We start from the raw sequence: 16,762 nt of genomic DNA, 5'->3' as shown, positions 1-16,762 counted from the left end.
AACGAGAAACCCTTCAAAAAAAAAAAAAAAAAAAATCGTCCTTCATTTTGTTTTCCTTTTCCTCTTTCTCTGCTATAGTCCTGTTTCTCCTCTTAAGCCCTGTTTATTTGACGGGTAAAATAGGATACGAAACTTATGAAGTGGGTCCCACATGTTGTGGGTTGGGTTGAAAACAAGAAAAAAAAAATGAAATGAAATGAAACAATGAAATATGTTAAAAAAAAAAGAGGGATAAGAAATGAGGTCAAATTCTATGGAAAAGAAAGGAAATAAAAGAAGAAGAGAAATGAAATTGACACAAAACGAAGACTTGAAAGTGGATAAGATAAAAAAATTAAGTGAATGAGGCGAAAAAAAGTTAATTATTACATCAATAGGCAACCATTATTTTATTAAAAAGCTTTCTCTCAAGTTTTCCCCCATAATAAACAAACAATCAATGTTTTTGACATTTTGAGAAAAAGTTTTTCATTCTCCCACACCTTTTTTTTTTCCAATTTCTCTTTTCTTCATCAAACAAACTTGACCTTAGGGTTTAGTGAAATCGGGAATGAACAGAAAGAGGGAGAGGGAAAGGGAGAGAAAGAATCGAAGATGGTGAGAGAATAATGGATCTCACGGGGTCGGGTTTTGCCTGAATCGAGTCGAGTAGGTGAGTGTATGGTTTTGGTAAACAAAGATCGGTTGATTGCTCACGGGCGTAGGATTTGAAAAAAGCGACCGATGTATCCATATGTGAGAGCTGGGTGAATGGTAGTTGGAGCGTCCTTCGTTGGAGAGGAGCCGAATCCTCCTAGTCCTAGCTATGTAGGAAACAGGAACAGTATCATCCCATTGCAATATAGATCCGCCAATTCACCGATCCGATTCCCAATTCCCGATTCTTGAAACTATGCTCCATCGCGAGCCAAACCCAAGGGAAGAATGCCGAACACAGAAGGGCATTGCTAGGGTTTGTAAATAGAACTGACAGATGGCTCTGGCGAGGTATTCTCTGGTGGGCAATCCTTCTCCAGAGGAAACTGAAGGCCGAAGCTCTGAAGCAGTGGTCAATTAGTGGCGAGGCGATGAAGCATCCACTCTGCCACCCAACTCAGATTCTTCTTCTAGTGGCATCTACTACACTTCTGCTCGACAATACCACGGCCCTATCATGGCCGCACCTATATGTCTCTCCACCTCAAGGCTGCACCACGGCCACCGCCCTAAGCACCATCTATGGGGTGTGGGATGTAAAGTAGAAGAAAGTGGTGGGGGTTGGGACGGTACATGTGGAGGTGAGTAAACTTCTATTGGTGGTGGTGGTCGAAGAACAGTTACAGGAGGAGGAAATGGTATGATAGATGACACAGATAGTGGGGAGAATGGACCGGCGGAGGATTGCTCGTCGGTAAAGGTAGGAAGTGCCCTTGTGAAACCCATAAAACCCACGCCTGTTTATGCCCACGTGCGCCCCCAAAAATAGAAAATAGTGGGTAGTTGAAGAAAGCCAGAGAGGCATTTTTTTTTTCTCCTTCTGGGGGGAGGGGTGGTGGGTATGGATAATCTTTTAATTTTCCCTAGAGCATATATTTCGGGAGGTTGGGATTGTCTAAATTCGCGTTTTCCGCGTTTTTCGGCAGGCAGAAGGAGAAAGTAAGTTTTCCATGCTTTCTCAAGGAAGTTCTGTTCCCATGGAGGTCGATCCTTCCGCCAAATCAGGTCTGTTCTTTTACAATTCCCAACTCCCCGCCGCCTTCTCTCTTTATAGCTTTACTTCACTCTTTGTTTCTTTTGGATCTATGCAAGTTTCATGTTTAATATTTGAAAATTACTCAACTTTGATTTGCTTTGAAACTTCTACTCCCATTTTCTGTTTTGTTAGGACTCTGAATCTGGTTTCTTCTTGGCTGTTATAAAAAATAGTTCAACAATTGGTTTTAATTATTTTGGGTCCTTCTGTATGTTCTGTTTGGATCAGTTGGGCTGGGAAAGTGGAAAATATTTCTCATCCGCATAAAATTGGTTCAGTTCAGTGAAAGCTCTTTGGGAATCAGGGAACTACTGGGATTCCTTTTTGTTATGGTTGTTTGTAGCTTTTTCTCTTTACTTCTGATCTATTTTTTTCAGTTGTTTTTTAATCTTTTGTTACTGGAAGTGAGTTCTGTAAGTACTGGACAATCATATGGAAGCTCATCAAGTCAACAACAACAGAAAGGGGGTGGATTCTGTTAATCTTAGCTACAGAACAAAATAGCGAAAAGATTACTGTAAAGTCAGAAGCTATTCACTTTCAACCCACTCACTTTTCCTGGCAATTGGGTTTCTATTTGTTGCAGATGTTATTGTCAACCATGGCAATAACCCTTGATTTAATCAAAGGGAGGGGTTACACTTTCCTACTAATACAGGATTCTGTAATCTGCAGAAATTTCTTCTATTAATATAAGCCAGATGTTCTTTAATTAATTTATTCTCAATCCATAGAAAACAAATGGAGAAAAAGTGTTAAGATTCCAAATTTGAATTTTGTTTAAGCTTTCAAGCCTAAAAGAGAACTTAGAAATTGTGAAGAAACTGATGAACCAGTTCTAGTTTCTTGTGAGTTTTTAAGAGTACTTTTTTCCTTTCCCCAAATCACAGACAGGTGTTGGGTAGGTTAACATCTTTATTGATCTCAATCTGCTTCTCATTTATTAGCAATGATTAAAAAATATATAAATGATCAATATGTAAGTTTAGTTAATTAATGCATACCTTAATCTAAAACAAGCATTACCTGACTTGCATATTTGCAAAATAATACAGAGGAAGAAGCATCAGCAGGACCTTTGGGTTCATTTCAGGGCAAGCTCTCCAAACTTAGTGCCATGGCTTGGGAAACATATAGAAGGAAGCCAATGTCATATTGGATTCTTCTATTTATAAGCAGCGGATTAATGCTTGTGGCTTTTCCTGCTTCCAGCCTCTTATCTCGTCTCTATTATGCTGATGGGGGCAAGAGCAAGTGGATCATCTCATGGGTGGCAGTTGCAGGGTGGCCTCTAACTGCTCTGTTCTTAGCTCCCATGTACTTTTTGGGTAACTACAAGCCTACTGCTCTCACCTACAAACTAACTCTTTCTTACATTTTTTTGGGTTTCTTAAGCGCTGCTGATAACCTTATGTATGCATGGGCTTATGCCTACCTCCCAGCATCAACTGCTTCTCTTCTAGCCGCATCCTCCCTTGTGTTCTCAGCTGTATTTGGGTATTTTCTAGTGGGAAACAAATTAAACAGCGACTCAATAAACGCTATAGTTATCATAACTGCTGCCATGGTTATCATCGGCTTGGATTCAGCATCAGATAGATATAGCAATGTCAGCAACAGACAATATATCTTGGGATTCATCTGGGACATATTGGGATCTGCCCTCCATGGACTCATCTTTGCTCTTTCAGAACTAGTTTTTGTAAAGTTACTTGGAAGAAGATCATTCCATGTTGTGTTGGAGCAACAGGTCATGGTTTCTCTGATTGGTTTTGTGTTTACCACGATTGGAGTCGTTGCCAATAGAGATTTCCCGGAGATGAAAAAGGAAGCTAGAAGTTTCAAACATGGAGAAGGCTCATACTACATGGTTCTCATCTGGGCTGCTATTAGTTTCCAACTAGGTGTTTTGGGTGGCACTGCTGTGCTCTATTTGGCTTCCACTGTGCTGGCTGGTGTTCTTAATGCAGTTAGGGTTCCTCTAACAAGCATTGCAGCAGTTGTCCTGTTTCATGACCCTATGAGTGGTTTCAAGATCCTCTCATTGATCATTACATTTTGGGGATTTGGATCATACATGTATGGTGAATCCACTCTAAGGAAAGGGTGCACATCATAATTGGTTGTCTAGGTGTAAAAATAAATCTTTGCCAATTTCACACTTACGTATTATTTAGTGGAGGGGCGCTAAGGCTTTCTTTGGTATAATTTGTATTTGCATTTATGACGTTAATAAAAAAATCATTTGTGAGAATAAGTTATGGATTATAAATAATAATTGTATGATTACTATCAGATAAAATATATTATAGAATAAGTTTGGTAATACCCATGTGGAGAATTAGATTATTTGAATCTCTTCTTTTCCATCTACACCAGATAAAATAGCTAATAGAATAAGGAATGATTTTTTTATACCCGTGTGCAGAATTGATTATTTGAATCTCTTCTTTTCAATCTGCACCAGATAGAACAGATTATAGAATAAGGAATGTTTTTTATAGCCATGTGCAGAATTGATTATCTGAATCTCTTCTTTTCCATCTCCACCTAATATGCCCTGTACTAGATTCAACCCGTCTGAATTTCCTTAACCAAAACTTTGTCTGTTCTTATTCTTAAAGATTCCACGGGAATCCTTTCCGGCCTTATCCCCACGAAATTTCCCTGACCATTGCCTCTCATCCAAATCTCCTAATCCTTCTGTATTTGTCTTCCATTATTCTCTTTCTAGTTGGAGAACCTAAAGTTCCAGCCTCCCTTTTCCAATCTGACCATGCTCGTCTTCAGGATTAGGTGACTTTTTGGATTTCCTTGACATTCTTTCCTAGTCTTGGAACAGGCTCACATGTTCTGGATTCTGAAACTGAACCTGAACCTGAACAGGTTCATCTGATAGCCTAATACACAGGAAGAATGTTCCACACTTCCACACGGTTTAATGCTCTATGCACAACACTTTTGGGGAGAAGTATTGCTTTAGGAAGATCATCGTCGGCCTGAAACAGCTGTGACTCATTCTCAATCTTTCACCATGTGACACTCAAGAATATTGCAAGTGTACCAAACCTGCTTGGGAGATCGGTGAGGTGTTTTTACCAAGCATATAACAAGTACTAAGGGGTTTAGGAGATCAGTGAAGATATGCAAGGGAGATCAGTGAGGATATGAAAGGAGATTGGTGAGGATGTGTGAACTTTAGTCCCACATCGTCTAGGGGGAGGTTGCTGGACTAGTTGATCATTTCTAGCCACCTTAACATGGCACAACGCGTTTTAAAAGACAATATTGTGCCAAGGTTAATAGGACCAGGGCATTACACATCATTCATCATACTCACATTTATTTCCTTGTGAAGACTCTCCTTCATCAAGGAATCTGGACTGGCGATAGGAGCTCGATGAAGTGCTTGAACAACATGGTCTTCCCCATTCCAGTGGAACATGTGATGTAAGACAGTCTCTGCCAGCAACTGTTTTCTGGAATTGTAAGGCTGCTCTTTTCGAGGGAAAGGTTCCCATTTCCAATTGGGTGCTTGTGATAGTTCCTCCCTTTGTGTGTTAAAAGGCACCTTGGATGCGCAGTGGATTTGCCTTTTTTCTTTTTTCAATGAAAGAAAGAAAGAATGTTCAATTAATGGAGAAAACTTAATACATCCAGCTGATTACAAGAGTTATGGAATTTGTTCTTGTTCATAACAAGATAAGCAGTTTGCATGTACTGCTAATGCTGAAGATCCGATAACTCGCTGCAATCGCTCATATTATGACTGTCCATCTGTGTAAGGAGCAGACAACGACAAAGAAGACACGAGAAACTCCTAACCCAGATGAAGTTATGAGAAATAGGGGATTAAAAATCAGACCAAACGCCTGGAGAAATAGAAATGAGTCAAATAAATTGAAATAAAAACAATACCAAAGAATGCCTTAGTCTTTGGTTTTGCCTCTTTGGGTCAATGATTTGGAGGAGTCGTCCCTTGTTCATTCACTAGCACCACATTCCAAGAATAGAATGTACATGTTTTCCTCACAACTGCACAAGCATGCATCTGCAATATATGTACATGTTTTCCAGAGTTTCAGATTTCAAACATATTAGTCTCTCACACTTTATTTATTTATTTATTTGGGTAGATTCTCCAAGTAGAACTTGTTCATCTAATAAGGCATCCAAGTACAGGGCATTGGAGAGTGTTTTGAGATACAATCAATGGGTAAACAAATACAATTCTAGCCTGGCCTAGCCTGGACATCATCATCTTACTACATTTGGATGGCAAAGGAAAGGAAGGGCTTCAGTCCAGGCGCCGGAGGAGGTATAGAACTTGAACATCCTTAGTTAGAGGCATCACCCATTCTCCATAGAGGCGAGAAACTATGGATGGATCGATCTTGTACTTCCCATTGTCCCCCTTGTCATCGAGGGTCACATCCTGCCCAAACACCATGGCCTTCTTCTCAACCCTCCTCTTCACCATCTCTTCAACACTCTCAAATGTCAACAGTTTCATCAAAGCATCTTTGTCCTGGGGAGGGGACCAAAACAATCATCGCCACCACCAAACAGACCACCATCTGATTTTATGCTTAATTAGTAATAATGCTATTAGTTGCAGTACCTGAGCACGAATTGCAGGCCCATAGTCCTGTGGAGCATCTCTGAACTTAGCCTCAGCTACAAATTTTCCATAGTGGATCCGTCTAGACAAGGCCTGGCAGATTTACTGTGTCCATCATCAGTATAAAACACATATGTGAGTGTTCCTTAGATGATATCTTTATTCTTACCTGCAAACAATCCAGATCAGCTGCTGCAGTAGGACCATAGTTTCCATCATTGCCTTCAGCAACAAAAAGAGGAAGAAGTTTGTTGAAATACATATCCCATATGATCTTATTTATGTTGATGGAAGCTGCTGCACTGTGCAATACCTACACTCCACAAACAAACCAAGTTTGTCTAAAAGGATTCAACTAGAGGAGCCCTTTCTCTTGATGTTTTGGAGAAGAGGCTGACCTGTGGGTAGTTGTAAGGGGTCACCACTGGCTTTGGTAAATCATCTGGGAAGAAAGGATGCTCTTCTAGGCTTTCATATCTACCAATCTGAAAATATTAGAAAAAGCCTGAATGTGTTGTTTCTGCTTCTCAATTGTCTAACTCAGCAATTAATGTTCTAGCATCAATCCAAACATGGGAAAGGATATCCCAAGTCATATCACACAAAGGGTAGCTTCTATATGAGTGGGATACAACCAATGCAGGAAAGATGAAAAACCAGAAAGGTCAAGCTTCAAAACCAAATTCAGATGAAAGTGAATCATCTCACTGATTTAGAGTATCAAAAGGAAACAAATGAACAGAGCATTTTGAGAAATCCCAAATCAAAGAAGAATCAAGAGGGGACCCTTAAACATAAACAAACCCACTTGAGAAAATCATATAAAAATATAACAAAATTAATGATTCTCAAAAATATCAAATAATCTCCGAAGATGAGAATCACCTAGCAGGAAAAACGAGAGAGAAGAAACGACAATTACTCGAGGTGGGAAAACGTAAGCCAAATGAATCCATATCGAATTTTGAATAAACAATATCGATGAGCTCCTAATGGTGGAAAAAAGAAAAAAAAAAGAGAGAATAAGCTAGAAATACCTTGGCTTGTATCGCCTCTGTTTCCTTGACGACATATTGAACCAAAGATCCACAAAACCCGGGAATTTCCAATGAAGATTCATTGTAAGCCGGAGAATTAAGAGGAAACTTTGCCCTCTCGATGAGACTGAAGACAATGGTATCTTCCTGTCGAATCAAAGACTGTCTAATTGATTCCAGAGTCAATGCGTCTGTTGAAGAACCAGAGGTCTCATTCTTCGTGAAACTGCAGCAACAGAAGCTCAAAGAGATTAAAAAGAGGAAAGCAGAACAAAATACAGATTTCATCCCCATTACGTTTCAGGAAAGAAAGAAGCAAACCTCACAGAAGACTCGTCCGAAAAGGCAACGGCGGTAGCCATGAAAGGAGCAGTGATTAAAGGGTGTTCGATAATGTCTACTGGTTTTCCCTTTCTTTCCCACTTTTCCAGCTCCACATAACTTCTCTCTGAAGCCTTGAATCTTGGGACAGTCTCGAGTCCAATCATTGGATTCTAGTCCGGATAATAAGGTCAGTTCGATAACGTTATCGAAAACGTGTTTTTTCCTTTTTTTTTTTTTTTTTTTTTTTGTTTGTTCTAACAGACGAAAAAATATTCTAAAAAACATTTAACAAACTTGTTTTGTTTCATCGGTTATTAGAAATATAAAATAAAATTTATGGGTCAAGAAATAGGTTTGATGAAGGCTTTCTTTGGTATGATTTCTATTTATATTTATTGATTATTTTTTAGAAATTATTTGTAACAATAAATTATGGACCACAAATAGTATTCGTTTGGTTATTATTTATAAAATAGATTATATAATGAGAAAATATGTTTTAATTTTCAGTTTCAACTTCGAGTTTTAAGCGAAAGAGATGATAAGATTTTGGGGTTTTTATTGGAAAAGTATAAAATATACTAAAGTTATATATTTACCATTGATTTTGAGTAATTCAACACATATATTCATTTAAAGTAGTAAAAATCAACATAAATAATTGGATAATTTACAGTGCCACCCCTTAGAGAATGCCACAATTATAAAAACACTCCCTCTGTTTCACCAAATTAGACTCAGACGTTTTACCATCAGTCACTGTTAAGTCAAGAGTTAAAATGACTGTTATACCTTTTCATTAATACTCATTTTAATCTAATTCCTCTTCACCTCTACCCATTCTCATCTTCACCGAGTCGTCAAGGGCAGAGAGAGAGACGCAATTTACAGCACAACGCCACCGTCGGCGGCGGTCTTCAATGATATCCATCTAATTGCTTACACATACTCTAGTTTCGGTGGCTAAAAAGAACTTGATATTTGTACAGAATTTATACTGCAACCGTTGATATTCTTGTTGCTGCTCTCACCTTGCCTTTCCCCAGAATCCACAGTAGGAGTATTCAATTCTACATCCTCCGTGTGGCACTTATTGTTCTGTTCTTCATCATCATCACTTATTTGATTGAACCTCCGTGCTAATTCCCGAATATTTTCTGCGAACTCTTCGTCTAAGTATCCATCTAAGTTGGCGCTGCAAGCCCTCCTATGAAATTGGCGTCTAGACTTGGGCATTATGGCAAGATCGAGATCTCAATAGTTCTGTCAATGACATTATTCCTAAGAAAGCTAATTTGTGGATGAATCGGTAGACAAGAGCTCGATCTGCTCCTCTCTGTTTTTCCGACAAAGGAGATGAAATTGCAGAGGCAAGCATCTGAGTTGACGAAGGGGAGCGAGAAGCTACGGACTACGACCACTGTAAACAGGTTGCGGCGACCTTTTCTTCCATGCCTCAGCTTTGTAGGCTCCAAAAAGGTCTTAGAAAAAAATAAAAAAATGAAGACATAAGAGTAAGAGGAAAGAAGGAAAAGGCAAAGCGTCTTTAATCTAACAATCTGAGACTATTTTAAAAGAACTCGAAGTCTCGGGATTCTTGCGTGTGAATCTGTCTATTAACAAGCGTAGTCACCGCGAGGTCCTGCAGGACGACGGATGTCCGTCATCATTCATTGTCTATCGCCGATGCCGCCGCCGCCGTTGTTGCTTTGAAGGATAGCCGGTGGATAGGTTAATTAGGTTTTGGAATGGGAAGAAATCGATTTGGGTGAAAGAAATTATTATGAAAGTAGTTTAGGTACTTCATATTTTATAAGGATATTTTGGTATTTAAAATAAAATATAATTGCTGACATCAGCATATAAGGTATATTCCTTAATAGTGACTGATGGTATGGGGTCTGAATATAATTTGGTGAAACAGAAGGGGCGTTCTTATAATTGTGGCATTCTCCAGGGGGTGGCGCTATAAATTACCCTAAATAATTTGTTACCGCAAATCACAAATAGCTTGAGAGTAATTTGTGATTTATTCTAATTTATTATAAATAGAAATAAGTGCTATAAATTATACCAAACACTTGTAAAAATAAAAATAAGTCAAATAAATTCAAATAGAAATCAAACCAAAGAAAGCTGAAATAAGTTAGACTTGTTTTTCTGTCTCTTAGAACAATTGGAAGGAAACAAATTGGTGATGTGCCCGATGAAAAGTTTCTCAAACTTATGAAACTTCAAGTAAAAAAAAAAAACCCAAAGAATATCGGTGGTAAATCATCAAGCTCCATCATCCAAACTGACACTGCAACTCGTCTTCTTCTCGCAAGCTCCATCTCCTTTCACATTCGCCTTTTGGAAATGTTTCTGATACATGTTTACCAAACACTTTTGAACACCCCAAAAATTGTTTCTTAGCACAAAAAATGGGAAAATTTGTTTTTGTTGTTTCTTAGCACAGAAACAATTGAAACATTATCAAACGGAGCCAAACAGACCTCATCTTGGATGTGTAATTGGGTATAATCTCCTAGTTGGGGCTAAGGTCCACTGAACAGTCAAGATGCAAAAACATTTCTACATATTTTTTGTGCCAACATCTTCAGGAGGCACGAGGGCGGAAGGGGGAAGAAAACAACAACAACAACAACAAAAACAAAAAACTCAACCTTATTCCAACTTAATGGGGTCGGCTACATGGACTCAGACCAAACAAAGTAGGTAAAACTGGGGTTGAAACAGAAAAGGAGGGTGAAAAAAATAAAAATAAAGAATGCAAGATGAAAAATGAAAGATGAAAGTAAGAGGTAAGAGAACAGCCTAGCAAGACAGGAGAATCTCAACTGAATGGGGTCGGCTACATGGATCCTTGCTCTCCAATAGGCTCAATCTACAGTCATACTTGGTACAAGACCCAAATTATGTATGTCATTCTTCACAACTTCTCTTATGATCATTTTAGGCCTATACCCTTAGCTCCTTTAGCTCCCTAAATCGGAATCATATCATTCCTTCTTACTTGAGCATCCCAAGGCCTTTGCCGAACATGACCATACCATCTTAAACAACTTTTTCGAAACTTACTCAAATCAACTCTAATAATTTCATTTTGTACCTTATCTGTCTTAGTCTTTCCGCACATCCATATAAACATCCTCATATATGCTACACATAGCTTCACAATATGACACTTCTAAACAGCTCAACATTCTGTCCCATATATCATAGCTGGGGTGTGCAACAGTCCTATAGAACTGTCCTTTAAGCTTTAAAGGGATACGTCAGTCACATAGTACTCTAGTCGCACCTTTCCACTTCATCCATCCCACTTTAATTCTTTGTGAAACATCATCCTCTATGTCATCTTCTTCACTTATAATTTATCTCAAATATCTAAAATAGTCATTTTGTGGTATCTCTTTTCTCCAATTTCATCACATCATTATCTATCATGGTGTGACTTAAATTACACCTCATACCCCATCCTACTAATATTAAAGTCTCTTGTTTTCAAAGTTGATATCAATAGCTTTGACTTATCGTTAATCCTTACCTTTGTCTCTTCCACCAAATGATATCATCGGCAAAAAGCATATACCACGGGACCTTGTCTTGAATGCTCTTAGTAAGCTCATCTAAGATCAACGCAAAAAGATATGGGCTTAGGACTGATCCTCAATGTAACTCAATAGTAATTGAGAATTCCTTGCCTTGACCTCCCACATATCTCACACAAATCACCATTCCCTCGTACATATCTGTAATTACATCTGCATATTTACTCGACACCATCTCTTCATTAAAAGATGCCAGATTAAGTTTTTAATGACTCTGTTATAGGCTTTTTCCAGGTCAATAAAGACCATATGAAGGTTTTTTTGCTAAAGGAGGAAGATACTTGACCATAAAATGAGAGGCGAACCACAAAGCACAAACGACGCTTCCAAACAAAAGGGACTGAGAATTTTAAACTTATCATAACCATTGATTTTTTATTATCAGTGTAAGATATATGATTGTAACTTATAACTCTAGGCTTGGGAAGCATGCTTGAGGCATAGTTCTAAATCTTGAAATTTTCAATGGTTTCAACCCAAGTTGAGATGAAATCAAGTATGATCAAAATTTTGGAAAGTTCAGATATTTCAACCCAAATCTTGGAATTTAACCCCAAATTTTAGAAAATTCGACCCAAATTTCTAGCATTAGCCCAAAAAAAAAAACTACCTAGTTTTGACAAGGTTTTAGAAATTTCAACCTAAATTTTGGTCTGACCAAGATTTAGAACCATGGTTTGAGGTATTAGTGTGCTTCTAGCGATCCCTGCTAAACCCTTGCTTTAGAAGTATTAGATGTTCAGTGGTGTGGCTATTACTATTCAGTCACTTCCTAATGTTTTTGTTTGACTACAGGATATTCTTTAAGAGAGATGGATCGGCACGCCCCCGTCCCTCACTTATATTGATATTATAAACATCTTGCTAATAGTAAGAGCAAGAGTAGAGTTTCTATGAGAGTTGATTCATACATAGGAGTTCATGTCATTAAATGAGGAAAAGGAGAGAGAGAGACTATTAAGGCATTGCCTGATCATTATTTTTGGTCAATCTAACTGAAATAAAAGCAAGCATATACCAAGGGATTGTCTGACCTAACATGGGTCTATTGACCGATAAATGAGGACCTTGTGTTAAGAAGTTGATCGATCATAATGACCAATTAGGATGATTGATCATGTTGAGTGATAAATGAGGACCGTATGTTAAGGAGTTGAGTCAAGTTGACCAATCAGACTAAATGATCAGATTGACTGATGTTAAGGAGTTGATTGGTTAGGCTGACTAAATACGGTCAGGTTGAATAATACACCAAGTAGCCGAAAAAACATCATTTGCAGTGAAGTAAATATATAGTGAGGTGAAGTGAGGCCTTCTATAGGCGACACGTGGCTGAAGGAAAATCGACGACCAAGATCAAAACTAAGGTTAGAACACGGTTATCTACGCGGGTCATAAAATTAAACCGTCATTTGTTAGGTCCCGATTGACACTGAGAGGGGGATGAATCAGTGTGCTAAATATTTTTCATTTTTTAACTGTACCCTTAATGTTGTAATCACTATTTATACTTCAATAGCACAGTCTACTAATGCTGCTCAAAGCTGCTATGTATACTACTGACCGTTCTTACTGTTGCACGGAACTTACTCACATAACCTGTATTGCTATCTAGAGTTGTCTCATAAATTTCACATATTAATCACTATCACGTACATACACAGTCGTATGCACATCCACACTGCACCACCAAGTGGTCAGATCTACCAAATGTACACACCCATTCTGCAGTCAAGCACTTCAATCCACAATACAAATACTAGCATACACATTCACAATATAAGAAATACGTGCTTCCGCCAGTTGCCTACATGCATGGAGTAATGCTCACTGTCTGGCTCAACATTTACTCAATACTAATTATAATTGCACCCACAGCCAAGGGAACACATTCCTAGTTTCCACCAATGACATACAATGGCTAGGTCTTTACCCTAGTTTTTTCAGAATGATCTGAGAGGCAACACCCACGGAAAATAGGTTTAGGTAGTTGTAACTACCAAGGAACACATAGCCCTTATGTCCAGCACCCACTGAACACCAGTAAAAAATAAAGTTGGGCTTATAATAATGCCCTATAATGAAGCACTCATACACGTAAATATCCCCTAGATAGACTACAATTATCACTTAGGCATTTTATCAAACATCTTGCCTACAATGATTTATAATAATGAAAATTTGACAAAAGTGAGGTTACCTTGGCAAGGAGTAACCGTCGGAGATGCAATAATGTCGATCTTCACTTGATGCGGATCACAACCACGTTGTCTCAGTGCCACCAATGCTTCAACCCTGGTTGATACTTGGGTTTCTTGAAGCAACTCACAAGAATCAAATTCTAGGTTCTTCTTCCTTTTATTTCTTTTTTCCTTGTCTTTACTTTCATGGAGCAACAATGATATCCACATTCACACACACACACACACACTCCTCTCTCTCTCTCTCTCTCTCTCTCTCTACTTCTCTTCTAGTCTTCCTTGTAAATAAAGCTTTAATGGAGAAATAATATTCTCAACAAGAACCATCAAACTCCATTAATTGGATTTGAAAAAATCTTTCTTGAGAGGCATTCAAGACACACAAAGAGAGTGGAAAACTTCTTCTCTTCTCTTCCCTTTTCTTTTTCTTTCTCTTGGTAACAACCAATAGAGCTTGCTACCTTGGTTTCCAGCAGCTTCTTAAGCCTCTAATGGGGGCTATGGATCAAGTGCAAGAGGATGGAAGTCTTTCATTCAAACCCTTAGCCTTCCATGAGCTTCAACTCATTTTTCAGATCACCTCTGCAATCCCTCTTCCTGATATCTTCCCTTTAGTGTGTAAAGCTCGGAATTCTGAAGAATTTCCAACTTGAATCACCCAAATCAGAGTTAAGATGAGGGAGATATGACCATTTGAAGTTGGACCAACCAGAACACTCAAAATGGAATCTTCAGAGGTTGGCGTAGGGTATGCCGGCTATGGGCAACAGTGGTGAAATCTGACCATAGATCTTATATAAAAGATCTAATAATCTAAGCCGTCCGATTAAACCAATGGACAATAGATCTAAACTATTATATTTGAATCTTACAAAGTCAAAGATGACATCATCATGACGTACGTGCTGACACCGTCAGGCACCTTGTCGATCAGCGACTGGCTAGTGCAGTGCTTTTCATTGTACGCTGTCGACTAACTTTAATAAAGCTCCATTGATATTGACCATTAGATCGGAACTGATGTGATATGATTGGCTCAGATCAAGATATGGAGAATCTCTTTATAGATTCTATGCACATGTGCTACACACAATCAAGACTCAATATGGTGAGCCGCCACACTATGATGTCCGATGCATTTTTTCCCAATAAGGACCTTTGTGCAGGAATCTAAACCGTCGCGTCAACGCCTAAGTTCAGCAGTCATTAGATGAGAATAAGGCCTACGTGGCTTCATCTGAACCCTCCATTCTACAACTCCATACTCTCTTTTATTACAATCAAGCCCTTGCCTCCATATTTTAGTGCTGAAACACCCTTATCAACTCAGACCTTTAAAACCTTGAAATTACATAAAAATCCCTCAAATTTCAAAATTAAAATCTGAAAATCCGCCCAACACCGAGAGGAACTGATGAATTTTTCAGTTTGGAATTTTGAACCAGCTTCACGGAAATAGATGTAACTTTTTCATACGATATCTGATCGAGATGAAACGAAGTGCGTTGGAACCATGACTGGACACTCTACAATTTTTCAAAAGACCTAATCATCTGACTCAACCATGTAAAATGACCAAAATTCCCCCAGACCTTTCCAATGATGCATCTTCCTCATACGGAATCAAAATGCGATAAAATCAGAACTGTTAGAAATATCTGATTTTTGTCGTATCGTTACATGGAGAAAATTTATTTTAAAAAATTCATTTTCAATTCTGAAATTGCCCTTGACTGCTACAAATTCCATAACTTTTTCATACGGTATTGGAATGCGACAAATTAGATGCACTAGACTAGATAAATTACAATCTATCTTTTCCATAAAGAAACGGTCTTCCAAAAATTTTATTTTTATTATTGAAAATGCCCCTGAGCGTAAATAGGTCAATTTTACCTGTTTTGACCTAGAAACCCTCACCACCTACTGAGGATGTATCAAACCATTCCATGCATACCATGCGGCTCTGTTATCTCATCAGTGACATTAGACACTAATACATCATCATTTCCATCCATGTCACCCAAACTAGTCACATCATCACCGCTACGTGGCCGGGTTGCCAGCAAGAACAACCACAAAACAACACCGTTTAGGATTTAGGGTTTGGAGTTTAGGGTTTAGTCTTTGCTTTATATTTTCAACTAGATTAGTATTTTTCTTTATCGTTTTTTTGTCATGATAGTCTCAGTTATCATTCATAGAAAGCCCATGTTTTTTCATGATTGATTTTCCATTAACATGGATTCTATTCTTCTTCTTCTTCTTTTTTCATTTTGAGTTCTTTTTCCTTTAAAGTCTTTAGAGAAATCGAGGCATTAGAATCTAATTTTATCCCTGGTTAGAATTTTGATTTTATTCAATTACATTCCGTTGAGTCTTAAGACTCTGGCACACCCATACACTTCACCATACACGGTGTGTTCATAAAAAAATTGCCAAACAATTTTTGGTACGCCCGGTGGGACTCCAGAAAGAAAACTCGTGATGGTTTGAGGGAGAAGAAATGCCTATGATGCAACTAGTAATTAGGCCATGTAAGTGGTCAACCAGGAACAATCCTGCAAATCTTTGAAGAAACGCCCACGAAGGTGACATGGAGATCTTGTTATGGGAACACAACCCCTGAATTAGAAAATGCAAGTGCTTAACTAGGAGCAATCACCAGTTGCCCTAACTCCCGCGTCCATACACCTTCAGGTGAGTTAATCTTTGGATGGAAGGAACTTTCCAGGTCAGGTTAGATAAACCTTTTGAATTTTTGCCCAAAGAAAGCTTGCCATAATGAATGGAACTTTAGTCGATGTTGCATTAGATGTGATTGCATGTTCTAATGTGAACGTTCTAGCGGTAGCAGCGAAAATCAAATCATCCATATTCTATGATTTTTTGCAGAGAAAGTCAAAATTTATTGACCCACTAACCCATTGGTTGAAAGACCACCTTGAGCAAATGGAGGCAACAGTTGTAATGAGATATGTACTGTTGTCTTGTTGAGAAAGTCATTGTATTTTGTGGGGTTTTTCGAGCTAGGGTTTCAGGGCGAGTTTTCTCGCCGTTGCTTGGTTGTAATATCTCTTCTGCATAGTGAAACATCTTCTTCTTCTTCTAAGAACGTAGCACACCACACCAGTGTGTGAACCTTGTTAAATCTCTTTGTTGTGTGAATCTATTGTTTATTTATTTTCGTATTTTCTTGGTGTTTGCTCTAACACTCTATTATAAAACTCATC

General features: G+C 38.4%; 2 protein-coding genes across 4 annotated transcripts; one reads left to right on the top strand and one right to left on the bottom strand.

Moving 5' to 3' along the window:
• Positions 1-406: 406 nt before the first annotated feature.
• LOC122085246 (probable purine permease 5) lies at positions 407-3,989 on the top strand. Of its 3 annotated transcripts, XM_042653737.1 has the most exons (4): positions 407-1,396; positions 1,623-1,701; positions 2,788-3,060; positions 3,175-3,989. In XM_042653737.1, the coding sequence occupies exons 1-4, from the start codon at positions 1,337-1,339 to the stop codon at positions 3,849-3,851; spliced, it is 1,089 nt and encodes a 362-aa protein (XP_042509671.1). In that variant the 5' UTR covers positions 407-1,336; the 3' UTR covers positions 3,852-3,989. The 3 variants fall into 3 exon arrangements, with proteins under 3 accessions (XP_042509671.1, XP_042509669.1, XP_042509670.1); XM_042653735.1 differs by having other exon boundaries at positions 416-1,396; positions 2,788-3,989; XM_042653736.1 differs by having other exon boundaries at positions 420-1,531; positions 2,788-3,989.
• Positions 3,990-5,811: 1,822 nt separating this feature from the next.
• On the bottom strand, positions 5,812-7,893 carry LOC122083659 (chorismate mutase 2). The gene is made up of 6 exons (XM_042651528.1): positions 7,712-7,893; positions 7,391-7,616; positions 6,752-6,838; positions 6,523-6,666; positions 6,354-6,446; positions 5,812-6,260 (listed from the first exon to the last, which is right to left on the bottom strand). Exons 1-6 carry the CDS (start codon positions 7,876-7,878, stop codon positions 6,030-6,032), a joined length of 948 nt encoding a protein of 315 aa, XP_042507462.1. The 5' UTR covers positions 7,879-7,893; the 3' UTR covers positions 5,812-6,029.
• Positions 7,894-16,762: the final 8,869 nt, after the last annotated feature.

Source organism: Macadamia integrifolia, chromosome 7 (assembly GCF_013358625.1).
Source record: "Macadamia integrifolia cultivar HAES 741 chromosome 7, SCU_Mint_v3, whole genome shotgun sequence".
NCBI lineage: Eukaryota > Viridiplantae > Streptophyta > Magnoliopsida > Proteales > Proteaceae > Macadamia > Macadamia integrifolia.
The sequence above is the reverse complement of the archived record's forward strand: the minus strand, read 5'-3'. Positions and strand labels throughout refer to the sequence as shown.